The sequence below is a fragment of the Geospiza fortis genome, unplaced genomic scaffold (genome assembly GCF_000277835.1).
Source record: "Geospiza fortis unplaced genomic scaffold, GeoFor_1.0 scaffold1, whole genome shotgun sequence".
NCBI lineage: Eukaryota > Metazoa > Chordata > Aves > Passeriformes > Thraupidae > Geospiza > Geospiza fortis.
This window is the reverse complement of record NW_005054320.1, coordinates 1,214,015-1,235,494: the sequence shown is the minus strand read 5'-3', so window position 1 is coordinate 1,235,494 and position 21,480 is coordinate 1,214,015. Positions and strand designations below refer to the sequence as shown.

Here is a 21,480-nt window from a genome sequence, read left to right as displayed (position 1 = left end):
AGCAGCTAAGGCTCTAGGCGAATTGGGCCACCTAGAGTGCTGGGTAGTCAAACAGGCAAACTTGACATCCACGGCCATCAGCTCCCTCCTAGAAGATGAGGAGATTACCAGGCAGGCCACACTACAAAATCGTGCAGCCATAGATTTCCTCCTGCTGCTGCATGGACATGAGTGCCAGGAATTTGAAGGACTGTGCTGCATGAACCTAACATCAAAAGCACCCAACGTCCACACAGCTCTCCAAGAAATGAAAGGCCTGATCGGACGAGTCAAGCAGGAATCTGAAGACTGGTTCAGCGGATTGTTCAAGGACTGGGGACTCTGAGGGTGGTGGGCCTCTATAATTAGGACAATTTTTTTGTTTCTTCTTGTTCTTTTCCTAGTCATGTTAGCATTTGGTATTCTACGTCGCATACTTTTAAAGGCTATCCACGGCTTGGTCTCCCGTACCGCAGTAGTCAACCGCTCAGAGTTTGTGGGACTGAAGCAAATTGACAGGCCTGCAAACCACGAGTGGTGGCCAAATTCATAATCAGCAGCAGAAATAGTCTGACACACTTCCTTTTGGTTTTAGTTAACAGAAAAGGTGGAGGTGTTGTATTGCATTTAGCTGGTGGTAGGAGAAATGTTACTGGGTCACGTGGATGGTGTATCCCCCACTTCCTACCACATGGTAGGTATCCCTTTCCATACCTTCCTGTGTCTGTGGTTTGTCCCACGGGTAGCCCCTCCGCATTGGCATCCCATTGGCCACGGTCCTCTTTCCCCGCCCCCTTTCCCCTGGGCACAAAACCCCACTGCAAGGGGGCCGTGCCCTCTTTCCTGCCTGGATGGTACCATCACAGGAGTATCTGGTCTCAAGCAAATAAACGGATCCTTGCATCCATGTGGGGAAGAGCGCTTCTCGTCTTTTATCCTTTGTCTATGCTAAGTCCGTGCTGGGCTTGAGTTCGGGCTGGGCGGGTTGGACTCATATAAAGCCCAGAGAACCACGGACTCCAGCACCCTTCTCTCCTTCTCTTCAGTGATCCATTTGTGATTTTCCTAAACTTTTATCAGGCCATCATAAGACCTCAAATGTTGCTTAACTGTGAAGAGGAAATCTTTTCAGGTCTCTTAATTGCAAATTCTTGCAATTTGGAGTAGAAGGAGTACCTGTTTCAGTGCCCAGTTGCTGCTTTCGATGTTGAAGGATAACAATGAACTGTTTTGCAGTTGTGCCACAGGTCTCTTTAGTTTTACCGCAATATAAAATTAAAAATGCAAAAATAGGATTTGTAAAGTGTTTTAATTAGACTTAGCAAGACAAGCCACTTGTATAGCTACTTGCTTGTAAACATGGAGGTTTTTCTGGAGAGAAACCTCACAGGAATGAGGCAGGTCTCAAGATCCTCAGGATCTTGAGTGGAAGGAAGAATTAGTGGTGCAGTTTTGCATGGTTACTCCTCAGAGTTCAGAGCTTTAGCCTCTGAAACGATAGTGCACTACAGAGCTATAGCATGTATGCTGAGTATGTAGTGTATGTATGGTTGCCTTCAGGACCACACAGGGTTTCACAGCTGGCAGCTGCTGCTTCTCCAGCAGGCCTGTATAAAGCCCATATCTGGTTATTTTAACTTGGCTCCAGAATGGGTAAGATAGGAAGAAAAACATCTTGCCTTGTTCAGTGTGGTGCAAAGAAGCCACTGGTGCTCAATTTTTATTTTGCAAATCTGTGAGTTTTGTGATAAACCAAGAAGCCTTAAACCACACTAGCTGTTAAATTCTATTTTTATGCAATTGTGTGCAGGGGTCAAAGTACATCTCATTATCACAAGGGTAGAAAGAGGAATGCATTAAATTGAATGCTTTTGAACACTCGTGTACTAAGTCCAGTGATTTTTTTTTCCTAAGTATATTTGAAAATTTCAAATAAAGCATTTCCATTACTTTATATCTTCATTTTTAAAGAGATTTTTTTAAGGAGAAGTTCTCCAGTCCTCCTACACAAAGCATCATTTCCTTCTTGCTAGGAAGAAGGTACAGCAAAGCTGATGGACAAGCTTAAAGTTCACAGATAGTTTTTACTGACTGAGTTTTCACACACTGACCTCCTACATGCTCTCACTATACTTCTTATGATAAATTTGGCACTTAAAAATGGTGACTTAAACATTTAAATTTACTGTCATCTTCCTAGTTCATTGTCTTGTTAATCAGTAATACATAATGCTTATTTTATTGGTTGTATTCATAGAGGGTCAAAAGTGTGGCAAACATCTTTGTTTTAATGGAATATCTACAAGGCAAAATTAGGAATGAAGTGCCTTTTAGAACAGATTATGTATTAAATTTTATGATGCTAGAATGAAGCCAAGTCATTCAAAATGGGGAAACTCCAAATAGTCCCCATTGTAATTTTGAAATTAGATTAGAAAATGAATGTTAGAAATCAAGATGATACTGTATGCCACCTACACCAGGAGAAGGAGCTGCTGGTGCATAGATGTGGATTGGGACTGTTTCATCAGTTGGATGACAGCCTTTAAAGAGGGTTAGAAATATATGTAAAGTCTCTCTTCTTGGTGCAGCTGTGGGGTGCAAATAATAACTGTGTTCTGAGGTTTTCAGTGACAACTGTGTTTTCAGATTTCTTTTTCTTTTTCTTTTTCTTTTTCTTTTTCTTTTTTTGTTCAGGTACCCAAACCACGAGCTTCCTCCCTGACAGCTTCTGTTGATTCCATGGTACCAAAAAGTATTCTTACCTGTGACTGCTGCTGTCTCTTCCCTGTCCCTACCTTGCATCCTCTGCATTGCTCAGGCTCCACTGGCTGGTAGGCGATGCCCATCCTTCACCCAGCAGAGGGCAGCTGGGATGGGAACCTGGGCTGAGAACTGGGCTGCAACCCAACAGGGGTACAGTGAGCACTGGCAGAGGGTGGGGCAGGGAAGGGGCAGCTGCTCCTGAGAGGCAAGATGGTGCTGCCACCCTAGATCTGCAGGTTAGGCTATGCGGTCTCATTTATGAACTGGAAAAGGAAGGGGGAAGTGTTGAGTGTAGTGTTAATTTAGCATGTGAATTATTAGTATGTTTGGACAACATTTTTGCCTCTTAGTTGACATATGTGAGACTTGTGAAATTTCATGTGGTCCTAGTGTGGGGAGGAGTTTGAAGAACTTTCAGGAGGTTTGAAGCCCATTTTGACCATGACTATTGCTTATTGTCATAGTGTTTTTTGCATGACCGTCTGTGTGTTATTTTTCATTTATTCATCATCTGTTTCTGTTGCGTAGCCCTTAAAGCACTGAAGCACAACAGTGTTTATTTTTAAGAACGTGTTGGTGCAGATTGTAAAGTAAATGCTGTGTCTTGGGAAGTGGGCAAGCTGCATGTGCCAGCCAAAGACACAGAGCATGAGTTGTCACTGTCAATCAGCCTAGCCAGCAGATCAGAGGGGCTTCTGCATCATGTACCACTGAGCACACGGTTCTCTCGCAGACTTCTCATGTAAATCACTTTTCGCCATGCCTAGGCTGTCCTTGTAGGCTCCTTTTGCCAGCATACTATTTAAGCAAGTCATACCTGTCCCTGGGATCTTACTGACATTGTTTCCATGGTATCAGTAAGTGAAAGCCTTGCAGCACAGTCTTACACAGCTGATGTCTCTTGTGTTCTTTTAGTAGTTGTCAGTTTAGCTTGTACAACACAGCACAGGAAACACATATCTTACCTGCTCTGACAACTTAATAATTTTAGATCATTATTTTAAAATATCATATTTTGGATGCTAAATTTAGGATTCCTAAGTGTTACTCTTTTGTGTAAGATTTGGTGGCTGAAAGCTAAGACTGGAGTTCCAGAGAGGATGATTGTAAAGCTAGTTGTACAGATTAAAATAATAAAGTGCTAATTATTACTAGCCCAGCACGTGGCCCGTATTGTAAATGAAAAGAGTAAAATTTTGTTGTAATGGCATATTAAATTTTGTACTTTTGCTGTAAAAACAAGAATCAGCCTCTGTCTCCTCTTACCCTCTCCTGTCACTCCATTGAGCTGCCAACATTTTAAAAAGTAAAATGCTTACTGTGCTTTTGTCCTGTTCCTGACTTTTCCCATAATTTCATTAACTGTCTAAGGGTGCCCCACAGCAGGTAAATCAATCCAAGATGGGGGAGTCATAATCCCACCTGCCCTCCACTTCTTGCCCTGCCATTGGCAGTGGCACCAAGAGCTGCCTTAGAGAGCTGGGTTGATGCAACCCAGCACTATGTGGTGGCAGTGGGCTGGGGGACACTCTGCATCCAGCTTGTTCCTCGAGCCAGTGCACCACTCTTGTGTGACTGCTCTTCTCAGGGTTGGGATGGTTTCTACCTCTCTGGTTGGCGTTCAAGATTGTTTAAAATGCAAACATGGGTTGGCAAAGCTGATGAAAGAGGAAGTTGCTGGTGTTCCCCTACTGTCTTATCCCTCTGTCAAGGATGGCGCTGCTGCATATGCATACTCAAATAAATTTGGAGATTGCTCTAGGTTAAAACCGGCAGCTATTCTTTATGCCAAGTCCCTGCTCTGGTTGGTCATGTGGTTTCATAAATGTTTGCCTCCAGTACCAGGAAAGGTGTGAGAACGTGTGACCAAAAGTGAGAGGCAGACAAGGGTTGCTTTTGTCTGTGACTGTGCTAATTTAAAGTGCCTTGAAGTGTTTATTGAGCTGTGGCCTTGCTTGTGACAGTGTGGGGTATTTTATGTTGTGAAAGGTCTGTAATGGAATGAAATGCCCAAACCAGTGTGTTACTGAGGCAAGTAAATGGCATTAAGATCAAAGTGGACTGTGTGCTTGCTGGCTTGTTAAGAAAATTAATTCTGACAGTGGAACAGATTCCTTCCTGAAAAACATCACTCTGTGGAATTTGGTGGAAACAGCAGTGAGTTTGGAGGACACAAATAAGGGCATTTGAAAATACTTGAAAAAGCTATTTAGACTTTGATGTCTCTGTGATTTAATTCCTCAGTGTTTCTTATTCATGGAACTCTTTTGTCTTTGTGTAAACTTTTTGCCCACACTGAGAAAAGCAAAAAGCAGGTACAGTGCCTTTTAGTATGCTTAGAAAAAGTAAGTAAATGCAGAGCACAGGAGCTGAACAGAAGAGGGGAAATTATAGTAATGCATTGAATCAGAAAGAGTTGTGTATTTGAAGTTTAAATGAATGTTTTAAAATAGCCTTTTTTGCTTACATGACTCTTACAGATTTGGTTCTACCTTTGTTTAGTTAAAAAAGTTTCAATTACATCCAATATTTAGTCACAAACATACAGAAAATAATAGCTTATACATGTAAAATCTTCTCAGGAAACCCACTGGTTAAATTGAGTCTGTTCAAAAGACAGTGCCATGTGTTAAAATTGAGATTGGTGTTTTGATATGCATCAGCTATTCTTCATAGGTTATAATATTGAACTGTCTAGTGTCTTTATCATTCATTCTTCTCCAAGTAAGGTAAGGAAAAGTATTCACTGGTCTAAAAAATTATTTTAAACATGTTTTGATAGTGAGAACAAGTTTAGTGGTCACTAATAGCAACTGTTCTCCAGGGGGAAAAGCTCTGATGACTTCCACAACAAAAAAGTATAGTTAATTTTTTTTGGTGGGTATTAATAACTTAGCACCCACTCCTGCATCTTCAGTATTCTTTCATTTTATTAAATTCCACATTTTCTTCAAGTATCAAAATTCTTAGGATTTGGTATGTTTGTGTTGGTCTGAGTCCTGTATTTTGTTGATATAAAGAACTTGGCTCTAAGAAATTGTTTTCAACCATTGGCATGTTGCATCAGACATCATTGTGCCATGGCCCAGGGCTCATATGAGCTCTCTCAGGAGGGTTCATCCAGGCTGCATTCAGAGGTGCCTGCAGAGCAGATGGATCCTTCTCCTGATGGCAGCAGTCTGCCTTCCTCTGCCAGCTGCTTAAGAGATATCCATGTTTCTAACACAAGTTTTGGTGATGAGCTGAATTTTTCCGCTTTGCTATGAACTTGGTCCCCGGGACATGTGAGATTGGATGCACATCTACAGCCCCTCCACGTCAGGTGTGATGTGTGCACGCCGTGCACACAGTGACTTGGTGCTTCTACAAAGGACTTAATCTATCCTGCAATTGTGGGAGGCCTGTGGTGTGACAGAGAACTCGGAAAAAAAGCAGGAGGCTTGTTCCGGTGTGTACTGACAACAGAGGTTGTGAGCCCATCCAGGAATAATTGACTAGGGGATTGATGTCTGTCTTCTGTGTGTTCTTAGATATTTTACTCTCACAGGTTAACAGAAGCAAAAGATTCAGTGGCACTTCATGACTTGCAAATGAATGAAGTAACTACTGTCCTGTATATGCTGCCGTAGTGAAAAGAATTGCACTTTTTCTTGGAGAAATTGCTGAGTATTGCAGATTGCTCCCTTGAAGCTGGATGTGTGTTTGTGTCTCTGGAATTCATCAGCGATGTTTAAAGAAGCGTGGTAGAAATGATGAAGCACCACGTTACATAGAGAGGCTCAAGAACTGCCCTGTTATAGTACCAGTACAGCTGGATGTGGGTTCATGGATCTGCAAGTTTCACTGGAATTGTGATTTTTAAAATTTTCCAAATAGCTCATGTGTGATGCTGCTGCTCTTGGCAGACTGTATATGCCGTGGTAATCTTCAGATTCTTCAGGCATGAAGTGTCTGGCATTTCTGTTATCACTGACCTAAGTGAAATACAATAAAAAGATCTAAAGTGTCCATTCAGAATAAGCTACTTTTAAAAATCGACTTCATAGCAAGATGCTGCAGTTCAGCACAACTGTTTTTCATTTCCCTGACTTTCTAGTATGATTGGACAGCAGGTTCTTTATTATGCATAGAGGAGTATTTTTCCTTTCATGTTTTTAAGAAAGCCTGCAACAAAAGGGAGGTTTGAGATTGATGTTTCCATTAAATTGTTTGAAGGAAATTAGAAAGTTTTTCTCTTGGCCATGGGAAACAAGACATTGTTCCAAACTACAAGAGGTAATGTCATTTTTTAGTGATGTGCCTTTAAAAGAAAAGTCCCAATTTTTAAAACTTAAAATATTTTATTTGCATTTTCTCACCTAAATGTGTTCGGTTGTTTTGGAGTTCTTTTGCTTTTCTCATCAGAAAGCTGTGTGCTGTTCATCATGCACAGTGCAGCTATTGTTCCATACTTGAGACAAATTTACAGCTTAAATACATTTTGGGTCAAAGAGGAGACACAGGCTTTCATTTGTCTTTGATTTCCAGCAGCATAGGCTTAAGATGCAAGAAGGTGGGGAAGAATCAAAGATACAGAATCATGTGCATTATTGGTATTCCTAGTTTTAAGAAATACTATTTGTGTGGTGGCTGCATTGCAATAACAGGCCTATTGAAATGAGAAATAATTAACTTCTGTGCATTATAGTTCATGCAAGGATTTTTATTTCCCTTAAAATGCATTCAGAACAGTGTATCTGCCCATACAGGTGAATGCTAGTATGATTTCATATTCAAAAGGCCACTGTGTCAGTGTATTTGCACAGTATTTTCAATCTGTGAATGAATAAGCAATTGCTTACCCCATCACAGGAAAGAAAAAGGACAGAACTGGTTAATGGTTCGTTGCTTTTGTTTAGGACATAGCCTAAAACTGACTGCTGCTTGTGTTGATAATTATTTTTATATCTGCAATATAAAGAGTTTTGAAATGCTAACTCCATGTATCAGCATGAATATATTTGTTGTTTTTTGTTGTTAATGTAATAAATTCCATGCATTTTGTAGTGTGTGTTTTTGCTTGTGAAAAGCCATTTTACTAGAAAAGGAGTCTTTTATTGTTAAGTGTTAGCGTATTAAGACTAATCAGAAATCTGACATTTGAATGTATGGTAGCTAATAAAACAAGGCCATACAGACTCTGCATGATAAAGCTTTCACTTTTATTTGGTTTATAACATGCCTTTTGAAAGAAACTAGCATTATAGTGATATATAAAACATGCAGTTTAGGTTATCTCTTTGTAATGTTGAACAATGGTGTCTTGTGTTAGAAAAACTCTAACTTAGAAGAGTAATTGATCAGCTGTCATCCAAATAGAAATTTTATTTGCCATGGGATAGAACAAAGTGTTTTAAAACAAATTGCATTAATGAAAATATGGCCGAAGAACAGCTTCACAAATACAAGTTTTGATTTTTTACTAAGCAGATGTTCCAGTTAACTTTCCCAAGGATGTATCATTTTCATTCCAGACTGCTAGCAAGATAAACAGCTGCAGTTTGCATCTGCATCCATTTATGTTTCTGTGTATACTAGCAGTACTTTAGCTTTTGTAACGTGCAGCTATCTTTCAATGTGTTCAGATTATAAGGAGAGTAGTTTTTATTAGCAAAAATTAGTTGTGTTTACAAATAGATTAATCAGACCTAGTTAACTTAATCCCAGGGGTTTGTTTTTTCCACATTGCTTCAGTGCATTGGACTTACTTTTCCACTCAGTCTTACATGTAATACATTTAAGAATTTTGAAATTTAGTTAAATTTCTTAAGTGTGTGTACAGTTTTTGTACCTAAAGTTCAGCTTACCTTTTCGTATTCAGTATAGGAACTACATGTATTATTGTGTAATATGAAACACTTAACTGTCACAACAAATTTCTGTCAATAGGAATCATGGTGATCATTGTGAACATTACTCTAAGAACATTCACATTTCTAAACCAGCACAGAAATTCTTGCTCTTTTTGTGCTACATACCGGGTGAAATGCATGTCTAGCTGTTGAACAATCGAATTTTTCTGTTTGCTCTTTATAATTTAGTGTTGACAATACACAATTTGTGAGACTGTTTTCCATTTGTTAAATTAGTTTTAGTACCGTTACTGCTGTTTAAAATTAATGCTCAAATATTAGGTAGGAGGCTTCAGGTTGGAGTCACAGGAAAATTCCAAAAATTTGAGTATGTTCTCCAAATAGGAGTGAATTGCAGGATTAAAATAGTGGTACAGTAGAAAACAACATATTTGCAGTTTGGTAGTGGTCGGAGCTTTATTTAATATGCTGTATTTTATTTGCTGCCCAATGGCTTTTTACTTCTTTTTCATTGTGTTGTGAGTACAGTAACTCAGAAAAACCAATGTGCTCTTGTTTTATTGTCAGGTTTCTCTGTCCTTTTCAGCACCTGTTTCCTTCTGTACTGAGGTGTTGAGGAAATAAAAAATAGCAGGGACACTTCCTTTACTGTCCATGCTCTTTTGTAAGTCATTATGGATCACTTTCCATCTCATTGAGGAAGTTGTAGCAGCTCTCTGGTTTCCTGTGATAATAAGCTAAGCAAAAGGCAATGGTAGTTGAGTGGCATTTGTCACTATTGCTGTGTCATTTGCATTTGAGTTACCTTGGAGTTTTCTCACAATGTGGTTTGTATGATGTGATATGAGGCTTTGAAGATGAACGTGGGAGCTGATTTCTGTCTGTTCTTTCCTAGGTGATGGGTGTGGACATACTGTGCTGGGCCCTGAGAGTGGGACCCTGGCCTCCATAAACTACCCCCAGACGTCTCCCAATAGCACTGTATGTGAGTGGGAAATCCGTGTGAAGCCTGGGCAGCGAGTTCAGCTCAAGTTTGGTGATTTTGATATTGATGACTCCGATTCCTGTCATTCCAGTTACCTGAGAGTTCATAATGGCATTGGCCCCAACAGGACAGAAATAGGTAGAAGCTTTAATTGTCAGTATTTGAGAACTGTTATCTTGTATAGAACTCAGGTGTATTTTGTTACTTTTGTTACTTTTTAACAGCAGCTGCATCATAAATGCAACACAGATCCTGTAATTATCCTAGATTCTTGAGATTCTCAAAGGAAGCTCCACTGCAATGTGGTTTTTTTTTTCTCTGACATTTCCTAGTAGCTTGCAAAGTTCTTGTAAACAGTGAAGAGGGAACTGTAAAACTAGAAGCATCTTCATTAAAAAAAAGGTGTAAATATCTATCTATCTATCTATCTATCTATCTATCTATCTATCTATCTATCTATCTATCTATCTATCATCTATCTATCTATATCTTACCTGAAATGCCTTTCTTTTTATATGGATTTACTCAGATTTGAGCTGTTCATCTTGGTGGTGTTAAAGGATGACAGGCTTCAAAAGGCACATAGTCCAAATATCCTCCATCCGCTGATAATGTTTTTTGTTTTCATTTTCTTCAGGATAATTTCACCACTAGAAGTCAGTGGGTTTTTTTCAAATAGCAGTGTGATGTTCTCATCTACATCAAGGTGTATGTAGGGTGTTTAGACTCTAACAGTTACTTTGCATAAAACTCAGAATGAATTGTCATTCTTCTTTTTCTAAAATTAGCTATTATGCAGATGAACTTTATTTTCTTTCCTAAAGCTTTAATTTGGAGAGGGAGAAAAAGATTTACTTCACTGAGACTGTTTTTGTGCAATTCATATGCTGATCCCACTAAATTGAGTCTTTTTCTAAAGAGGCTAGGGGAGTGTTAGGTTTATTAACCCTCTTTTCCAACTGTTAACTAGATAAGTGTGTGTGAAAATAAGTATTTGCTTGGAGCTGTTGGGCCAGACTTGGTCTAAAATAGGAAACACTGAACACCTTAAATGGCAAGGAATACCAAGTTCTGATAAGTCTATTACGCACTTTTACAAGGGACTTAATGGATTCAAGTAAATTCCTGCTTCATTTGTTTCCCTTGCTTTTCAGCTGTGGCCTGCTCGTGGAGCAGCACAGCATGTGCTGGAAATGTGTGTGTTGTTCTGCTCTTAATAAATTAAATCAAAGGACAAACAGTGATGTTAACAGTGGCAAATGCAGATGAGGCAAGGTTTTGGGGTTTTTTTAATGTTTGAAGCCACATACACTGGAGAGATTAAACGGTGACTTGAATTTTCTTGGGAGAATTCTGGACTTATCCCAAGTTTTTCTATTCAAGACTGCTGACATGGTCTACCATTAAAATACTTGTTTTACATAAAATCTGAAATTCAGTCATACCTTTTTTAACCCAAAATGACTTAAAAGTTGGCTGGTTAGATTAAAAAATAAATGGTTAGTGAATTCATTGATAAACAGAGAGGGTTTCTAATGAAGCATTTAAGGACTAGTGCTTATTCCAATCCTGTTGAGTATTTATAAAGAAATCAAAAGAAGATTCAAATGCTCAGTATTAGGTTTGTCTCTAGTGTAAGTGAGATCTAGAGGAGCTTGTAAGATTTCAGTACAGTCAAATCACTGCATCTGCAGTCAGATGTACTTATTTAAGACATGAGAGTTTCCTCTCCTGCTGTATTGTAGCTGTACAAAAGCACTCGGAATCCTTCAAAGCATAAGTACAGAGAAAATAGCAATATTACGTCTTCTGCACACACCTTCTGACAAAGGTGTGCTGCCATCATGCTTTGTCCATTCCTAGTGCTTGCTTTTTAAAAGATTGTCAAAAATCAGGCAAGAGGCCAGGGAAGAGTTAGAAAAATTATTTATAGTCTCAAAAGTATGCCGTGCTATAAATCATGAAGCGCATCACTCTACAGTTTGTCAAAGGCTGTATATCCATGGGGCAAGCAGCACTGGAGAGTTTATCCAAGCTGGATTTAAATGGCTTGCATTGTGTATTTGCCTGAAGAAGGGGTTTTAAGAGGAGTCTCATGATGGTCACTCACGTAACAAGATCCAGTGGGTGAAAACAAAACTTTAAAAAAAAAATTTCTGTTTTTTTATTAGAAGATACCCTTGCTTTGTTAAAAAAATCTGAATAAGCAATATCTAGAAAGCTCTGAATAATGAGAGGAATTTGTATTTTAACTTTTAAATTTTTTAAAATTATTTTGATAGTGTTTGGGAGTGCAGTTCACTTTTTAAAGGAAATTGACATGCATCTTATATTTATTTTGTATTATATTTGTTAAGAACTATTCTGGCAGGACTGCATTACTCCACTTCCTCTACATTAGTATGATAATTTGCCTTTATTGGAGGAAGGGCTCTTGCCTCTTTTTCTGCTATTTCTGCTATATGATAACATACTTATTATGAGGAAAGCAAGTGGAATGATGAGCTGAAACAGAGGCAGTGTCATTAACTGCTGCTGATTATCCACTTTGCTTATCCACTGCAGAATCTTAAATAGGGTTATAGATGGTTTCTACAATATCAAATGAGCATGGTAGCCTGTAGAACAGAAGATTTTTTTTCTAAACAAGTTAATTAACTGGTCAGTGTCTTTACTAAAGCTTCTAGTTAGTAGGACTGGAGAAGTCCATATTGACTGGGGTCTGTTTAACAGCCATTCATCCATTAATGTGGTATCAATTCTAGAACTTCATAGGGCAAATACTGTCAATATCTGTGGACTCCAGCAGTTGAAATTGTGTTATTTTTGTTCATTTTCTATGGCAAGAGAAGCACCCAGGTACAGAACCTTTGTTATGTATTGTCTCAGGCAAATCCCTGACCAAGGAGTAACGTGCATTGACTCCACGATTGCAGAAGGCTGAACAAATGCTTTATTAAGCTATACTATATTATACTACATACTACACTAATACTATACTATACTAAAGAAAAACCTGTGACCCTTACAGACGGACATGACACAGCTTTGATCTAACTGGTCAATCAATCCAAAACACGACCACCAGTGTCCAATTAACAAATCCCTTTTGGTAAACAATCTCCATAACACATTCCCCGTGTGCCATAAAACAGATGCAGCAAGTGAAGATAAGAATTGTTTTTCTTCTTTGTCGGAGCTTTCTCACAGACTTTCAGCTTCCCAGGAAAATCCTGGGAGAGAGAATTATGTCTCTCTCTGTTCAAAGAATATGCGAATACCACAGTTAAGTTTTTTAGGTGTGACAAAACAAAAAGTGAGCTAACTGGTAATTTATCTTAATGGTGCTTACCTGTGATATGATATATGTATGATACTGCTGAAATGCAGTGAGCTGTGCCTGCTGCTGTCCGGAATTAGGGAAAGTATATGACAGAAGCTGTGGAAGAGTCTATGAGGAGGAAGTGCTTAAGCAGCTTTGGGAAAAGGAGGGCTTTTTTCTCATTTGCTTCGGTAGATGCTTCTCATTGTCCTAACTAGATCCTTTTCCTTGTGAGATTCCTCATGTTCTTTGAAGCTCTGAGTGTGGAGGTTATGCATGGCTAGAGATGAATGGGATAAGGTCACATTTATCTGCAGGTGTTGGGGTATGCAAGACCTTTGACAGTGACAAAACAAATGTGGAACGCACAGTCTGCCATTTCCTTTAAATGACCACTAAGCATTATTTAGTGTCATTCTCGTGTATTTGCTTTTGAGTATACACCACAACTAATGTGAGCCTACACTACAGATGAAATAAGAGGCTGGAAATTGAATAAGGTGCTTATTACATGTGTTGTTTTGGGTCAATATTTGTTCTCCTCCTTCTCTCTACAGGAAAATACTGTGGGTTTGGCTTTCAAATGGATGGGTTAATTATTTCAAAAAGTAATGAAGTCACAGTACAGTTCATGAGTGGAATTCACACTTCTGGACGTGGATTTCTTGCAGCTTATTCAACCACTGGCAAATCAGGTATTTATAATTATTTGGTGATTTTTCTCTGCTGGCAGAATTAGAGATGTCTAGTAAAAACAGAACCAGTTCATTTACTCCCACATTCTTACAAATTAACTTCTAAAAATTTAGTACACTTTTCATGATACTTCTTTGTAGGAAATTTGACTGCCTACCTAAAAGTTGCTGTAGTTCTAAAGAAATCGTATCAAAGCTTACCTTGAATAGCAGAGGAAAAATGTCAGCTGTCTGTTATAAATGAAAGGACTGCTTCAGACTCAGGACAAAATGCATTTTTGCAGGTAGTAGTCAAGGTGGCAGATAGCTAACAAGTTTTCTTATCAAACTGTATATATTTTACACTAACCTCGTGGAAATTTTTATTTCAGTAGCAGCATCCTGTACTCCTTTAACTTTAGTGTCATAATCTGTGGACTAGTTTTTTGTCTTTTCCTTGTTTTTTTTCCCCCTGGTTTTTGTTCTTCTAAGCCTCTGAAAGTGGTTGCTGTATTTGTTTTGCATCTCCTCCCACTCATTGTAAAAGTGAGTGATAACACGTGGTCTGCAAGGAAATGAAGGAGCAGCAGTAAAAACCCTATCTGGAAGTTATTTTAAAAGGAGAAGATAAAGAGTCTCAGTTTTTAATTTTGTAGAGTATTTGATGCTTTCCTGTCTGTATTTTGGACTTGTATGTGTTGATACACAGCAGACACAAAGAAGAAATTATTGGTATCAGTCATGGATGCCAGTAACACAGCATTCTAACATTTGTTCTCTGTGGTGCTTGTGTTCAGCACTGCAGAACCATTAAGTGGTGAAAACACGGGCATCTTTATCTTATTAATTAAATTTTGTGAAAAGAGCATATGTTTCTGTTTCTGATTTATCTCTGAAATATAGCTATAAATTAAAATTAAGCTGCACAGAAAATGAATTTTTGTAGTGTTATCTAGTGTCTTATTCTCAGTAGATTTCCCAGTTACTCAGACAATTAGCAAGGTTCTACTGTGATACAAAATCTGTTGCAAGAAAATTTAGTAGGAATGTGTTTTTTTCATTCTGAGACTTTTTGTTAAGCCTCAGAGGCTCAAATATATGTATTTGGGCAGTTTAAAAAGCATATTCAACCTTTTGTCTTTTTCATCCTTTTGACTTACATTTTTTCTTTCCAGACTTAATTACCTGTTTAGACATTGCAAGTCACTTTTCCGAACCAGAATTCAAGTAAGACTGATTTTTACCTGTTTTCCTCCCAGTCTCCTTAGTGAAGTAATTTAAGAGTTTCTACTTTGCTTTGTTACATATTCTGATGCAGCTTGAAAATTGGCCATCCAGAGAACTTGAGACACAAACTAATTAGGGTTAGAGCTGAAGAATTTTGACATTTGCACTCCTCCTTCCTCCTCCTGTCTCTTCCATTTGTGTTATTTACATGCAGTATACAGTACAACCTTGTTAATTTGCACTAACACATAGGAGCTAATATCTCATTTTCATAGAGAGAATATTGCTTTTATAAATACATTTTAGCAGGTACACAACTTAATTACTGAAATTTGTATTACAGTTACCTAATGTCACCATTAAATGATGACACGTGTTAGAAATTGCAGACCCATTTCAGAGTTTGGTGCTCATTAATGAGGTTCCGTGGAGACACAGAATGCTCTACACTCTGAAGGGGAACATTTTCCTGTTGTCTCCTTCCCCGTTTCTGTCTAAAGCAAGGCCAATGTTTAAAGCTGCAGACTACTGTGAAGTGTCAAAGCTTAATTTTTGGAGAACTTAAGCTGTGGCAACCTGGAACGTTTCAAAGTACAACCTTTGCATTTCTCCTTCATTTTCCCAGGTTCCAGAGTAGGGCTCTAGTTGTAGGTTCTGGCCTTAGTCAATGTGTGACAAAGTCTCTGAATACCCCTGTTTTCATGGAACCTACAGCATTGCTTCAGTTGCTGCTGAGTTGTGGTGAAAGTGTTGATGCGTTTGCTCCACTTTACTTTTAGCTCTTGAAGATGTAATAATTTTCATGTGTGCAGTATGAAATTGTCCTAGAACATGAACACAGGCCTGCTCCAGAGGTGCTGCTGTCTTGCCTCGTGCTTTTTATGTGCTAGTGGTAATTTGGCCAGTTTTTATGATCTAAGCATTGCCAAAAGCTGTTACAAAATAGCATTACTTTTCAGATGCTTTATTTAAGGGTGCAAAACAAATAGATATGAAGGTCTCTAGTTCATAAAATAAAATTCATTAATATTTTTAGTTATATGACTTTGAATTTACAGGAGCCACATAGTATTCATAATATAAAATGCTGGCCTTATTAGTTCATCATATTGAGACTGGAACTGTACTTTCAGCTGGGACTTATTTTAAAACATTTTCAAATGTCTGCCCTCCTGTTGTGTACTTGTGAGTATTTTTGGTCTGATTTGATAGATCTTCAATTAGAAGATATCATTACATAGTGATACATGAATAGCAGAGTCTTGTAAATCAAAACTATAACTTTTTATAGCAGTAAGAGAGTTGTAAGTGCATGCCTATCCTGACTTGATAGTTTGTTCTCTTTCAGTAAGTATTGCCCAGCTGGATGTGTGATTCCTTTTGCTGATATTTCAGGCACTATTCCTCATGGATACAGAGATGTAAGTGAAAATACCATGGGCTCAAGTGAATTTTCATAAAACACATGGTGGATAATGCAAGTCAGTTGTAGTTGTTTGCATTAGTTGTGCTTCCTGTATGCTGGGATTTGTACCTCCTAAAAGTGAATAACATGGTACTCATTTTTTAGCACTGGTGCTAAATGACAGGTGCTTCAGATGTTGCCATCTCCAAGAAGTGGAGTAGTGTAGTGGAGTCTCAAATACTTTCATATGTCCTGCAGAGAAGGGAACTCAATCAAAATATTGGGTTTTTTCTACTTCCTGTTTTTTTCAGTTGGTTTTCTTAGGCTGGGAAATTGAGATTTATACGGAAAGAACCGGTTATTTTAATGATGTCATCTTATTTTTGACACTGTAATGCCTCTTTCAGCAGTGTCTTAGTGGTGATCTTAATTTTTGTTACACTTTAGACATGAAATACTGTTTATGCTCAGCAGCTATAAAATAATTTGCAAAACAAATTAAATACTGTAAGAGTAGTTCTATAAATTGGTAATGAACATCTTTAACAATGTATTGTTTACTTAAAACACTACAAAACCCTATACAGTATTTTTCTAATGTAAGCCTTTGCTGGTCAATTAGTGAACTTGCCATAGGATGGGAGGATGTTTGCTTTTGTTTATTATAAGTGATTATAATTTTACTAGCAGCCTACTAAAAATTACATGAAATCCTTGGTTTTTATTTTAAATTACTCTTTTAATAAGCCCTTAGATATAGCACAGAGGTAGGACAATGTAAAAATGTTAATACCAAAGAGTTTAGTATTAAATACAAACTTAAAATGTGCCTGTTTCTTTTGTTCCCCAAATAGTTGTAAATCCCAGGTTACTTGCTTAAACAATCACCCCCATGTAAAAATGTCACCACAGTGTAACTGTGTTACATGTTCTGGTCCCCAGTGAGTCCTTGCTAAGTGACTGCAATGTAATTTTTGTAGCTAATAACAATATTAAAATAATTCTCTGCCTCACAAATTTGCAGCATCTGCAGGAGTTCTGCTTGTTGGGAGTTTTTTTACAAAATCTGGAATACTTGTTTTCTATGGAGGAAAACAAAACCTTTTCCTAAGGAAACTTAAGGAAATAAATGCCCTGTGACTTTATTTTTGTATACTTTATCAATGAAAAAAGGCTGTGAATTTCCCAGAAGTCAGGCTGTGTGGAAAAAAATTAAATTGTCCAGCATATTAGACCCAGGTTTCAGGTTGAGGTTTCTTACGCATCTCTTTCAAATGTATGGGAACTGTTTGCTTTAAAAAATACCCAAAATCTTGATTCTTTTCTCTGTGACCCTAATGTTCAGAGTCCTTGAGGGCTTGGAGCTCTCACTGCTGACATCTGGTGAGCAGGGAGGAGAGAGCTGCATCTCCTACTAAATCACCATGCTCTTACTTTAATGGAGAGGGGAGCTGTGTTGATCCCAGACCTGTTGGATGTGAGCTTACTCTGGGCAAGCCTGATGGACTTGGTGTGATGAGTGCTGCTCACTGTGGCACCTGTAGCCTGCAAGCCAGGGAAATGTCACTGTGATATTTGTTAGTAGATTCTGTCATCCAAGGAGAAAAGGCAAGAACATGATACCCTGTGTCATGGTTTGACGCTGGTGCAATGCCAGCACCCCCATGAAAATATATTCTCCCCAGTGGCTGCTGTGAGATGTGACCAGAAATAGAGCAAAGCAGGCTCCAGCTTAGGAATAAAGGAAAAAACTTTATTAACTTACTATATGTAAAAAGGAACACACAGAACTCAGAATAAAAACCTTCCCAAATCATTGTTCCTCCTTCCCACAGTTTCCACCACAGCAATGAGATAAAACCTTATATTCTCAATCCAGTTACCACCCCTCAGATAATCAACTCTCAGTTCATCACCCCCCCTCAGCCAGGGTGCACATGGCTTCCCCCTCTCCCATCCAGCTACTGGGGAGGGGAGGTGAAACTTCTTCACCACTGGAACCAAGAAGGGAAAGTTCCCCTGGGAGTGCTCTGCTTTAACCCGTGTCTTCTCAGAGGCAGTCCATGTCTTCAATGGCCACACCAGGTGCCAATATTCAAATCTGACCACTGATTGGTTTAGCCACAACCTCCCTGTCAAAAACTCACTTCCCTTCAAAACACGACACCCTGCAAAAACATTTTTTTATTACTTTTCTCCACTCACTTGTACAACATAGGTAATTTACTTGTTTAGAATGAGTTGTATGCATGTATTACTGTGGCTTTACGTGGATCAGTGCTGGATGGTTAAACCATGTTTAACCACAAGATATAATAAAAAACCCCTTGGCTAAAAGCTACAAAGTCTGCAGTGCCTCACCCCTTAATTGTGAGAAAATAAACAAACATACTTTCAATGTGCTTTCTATTAAAATATTTTCTATGTGTTTACATGTTTTGTTGTCTAATATAATTTATTATAGGCTGAGCCTGACTATCTGGCTTTTTCAGACTGATTCACCTTGATATTGGTTTGAGGTTGTTTAATTACAATAGTTACGTTCTAAATGCAGCTGGATGAGGACACAGTGAAATGTAGGGCCTTCTTCTTGTGTTTTTATAAATTCAGTAATAAAGATTAGTGGTTTCTAAATAACCAAGATAACAGTTAACTAAGAATAGTATTTTAATGTAATAATAACAAAGACTGTAGCTGGACAGTGTAGCATTTACAATATATGGTGTGGTGTTTAATTTGTTCACTTAGTAGTATGAAATTTTTCTTTCTCTTCCTTCTTCAAGTCATCATCACTTTGCATGGCTGGTGTTCACGCAGGTGTCGTGTCAAATACTCTGGGTGGTCAAATTAATGTTGTAATCAGCAAGGGTATTCCATACTATGAAGGCTCCCTGGCTAACAATGTCACCTCAAAATTGTAAGTGTATTTCCTTATCTTTAGCACCTTAGGTCTTGGTAGTGTCTCATTGTGGGATTAATTTCAGCTCATGGAGCTATATGTTCCCTGGACAGGTTCTCTTCTCTTAAGTTGCTCAGACTTCTGCTGTAGTGTAATTGTTTTACCAAATTGTTTTACCAATTGTTTAATCTCTAGACCAGGAATTTTAATTTTCCAAATTCTGCAAGAAGTTTTTACCTTCTTGGCTATAAATTCCTACTGGTCTGTGGGAAAACAGTAATTTAATTGCAGCTTTTCAGTTTCAGGAAAAGACTGTAACTTGTCATTGTATCTCAAGACCCACAAATGAAAGCAATCACAGGAGATTGATTTGTGTTACTATGATTAGCTCAATTTGAAAAGAAAGCATTTTAATGAAGTCTTGCATTTTGCTGGGTAGATGTTTGTTTGAAAGTATTTAACCCAGTATCTCTGGACTTGATTTCATTTGAGAAGGTGTTTGTACTGAAAGTGCTGCAATTCGCTGGCAGGATGTGTTAATCATTAAGTGCTTGTTCAGGCACATGTGCATACGTTTCAGTGGCAAGCAGTCAGACAAGAAAAATAAATTGAAGACAGTTTGTTTCAATTTTTCTCACTGGGTACTGCAAAATTTTTGTTCTCTGCAGGGGACCCTTGTCTACAAGTCTCTTCACCTTTAAGACAAGTGGTAAGTGTTATCACATGTGTTACATGTTACTACTTTCATTCAAAGTTTGTGGATAGAAGTGGGTGTGCAGATATTTGATTTCTTAATTTTTGTTCTCATTTGTGAGACCTTTTTTTACTGCATTCTTCAATAATTATATTTTTTAATTGTTTTACTATCTCAACTTGATGATTAATCATCACTAATTTATAGGTACAGCAATGTTTGAAGTAAGCCTTGCTTATGTGCAGAAAGAGATTCTTTCAGTCTAATTAAATAAATTAGCTGTAGTTTTCTAAGTGGAAGTTAGTTTTTCTGTAAGTCACTTTAAGTGCCATCTTTGAGTGGATGTTGGAAATACTGTGAAGACAGTGGCCTTTCTTTAGTCTCTTTAACTGTTTTAATAACAATTTAAAAACCATAAAACCATCACGTCTGTTTTTCATAAAGTGAAAAAAGAAAGGGAGGGGGAATCATGCACATACTTCTCAAAATAAATAAATGCTTTTCCTAATACATAAATCAAAGGCACAGTGAAGAAGGATATAAAGACAGGAATCTGTTTGGTGATGGAAATGTATAAATAAACAAAAATTAGAAAATATAGTGCACATATTAATAATTAATAAAAATATTAAAATTATTTTTCTCTCAGGTATCTGCAAGAGCTGAGAGAAAGAATTACAGGTCTAGTGTCCTTATGCATAAAGAATATTAAACACAGTGATCCAGGCAGGGTTTGCTGGGTTTTTTTGTCTTTCACAATGTGATCTGATAGTGTGTATGAAAGTAAGTAAATGGCCTGGAAATTGGAAGAGATAGGAAAAAATGCTGATCTAGACTTTGTGCACTTCAGTGACACATGAGAAATTATTGAATAAGCTAGAGACAAGATGCAGCTCTAGATTAAAATGTCTGTAGTTGGGTTGCCTAGGAGTTAGGTGAGGGGAAATAAAACCCTGTAGTATGCTCAAATGAGGTTTATCAGACTGTGGTGAAGGTCCTAGTGTGTTCCTGCTGTTGCAGTTGGTTTTATGACTTGGTATGAAGCAGAGGAGTTTGTTATTAATGCTAGAGGCATGGTCAGTGCAGAGGAAGATGAGACTGCTTATACACGAAAAACTGCCTGACTTTGAGACTCGATAGAAATTAACTGAAGCATCACAGAGCAAAGAGTGGAATGTAGCAGGTATTTAGAGACTGAGGCATTTTTGCTGCCAAGTGGCAGCGTGTTAGATGGAAAATGACAGATGAGGGAAAGAATTTCCTTAATGAAGTGATCCTGTGCTGTGGCAGGTGACGTTCAGCAGTGTCCTGAGTTGACTATATGATGCTTTTATCCCCAAATCATCTCATTTGTTTATGCTGAATAATAATAAATTTTGCACCTTTAAGACTTGTTGCAGAGAGTGAAAGGGGGAAGAGAAGAATCGCACAGTTTTTTTTCCCTCAGACATTGCATTTACTCCCCCACATTCCTGCTCCAGGACTGTGTTGTCTGTGGACGGACAGACGGCAGGACAGAGAGCTCTCCTTTGGCTTTTAGTTAGTTTTAGCTGGCTGAGGCAAAGAAGAGTCCCTGGACTGTGGTTTTTCTTTTCCTTTTCTTTGGACCTCTTGGAACCTGCTCTGGACTGAACACCCAGGGGAGCACCGGCAGCTCACACCTGTGGCCACCGGGCC

At 38.3% G+C, this 21,480-nt stretch overlaps 1 protein-coding gene across 1 annotated transcript in view; it reads left to right on the top strand.

Moving 5' to 3' along the window:
- Positions 1–21,480, top strand: part of DCBLD2 (discoidin, CUB and LCCL domain containing 2) — a 39,151-nt gene that overhangs the window by 1,172 nt on the left and 16,499 nt on the right. Inside the window, exons 2-7 of the mRNA XM_031056690.1 lie at positions 9,493–9,720; positions 13,462–13,599; positions 14,754–14,805; positions 16,154–16,226; positions 18,994–19,127; positions 19,778–19,818. Of these exons, the coding sequence (XP_030912550.1) occupies positions 9,493–9,720; positions 13,462–13,599; positions 14,754–14,805; positions 16,154–16,226; positions 18,994–19,127; positions 19,778–19,818 (666 nt within the window). The remainder of the gene's footprint in view (positions 1–9,492; positions 9,721–13,461; positions 13,600–14,753; positions 14,806–16,153; positions 16,227–18,993; positions 19,128–19,777; positions 19,819–21,480) is intronic.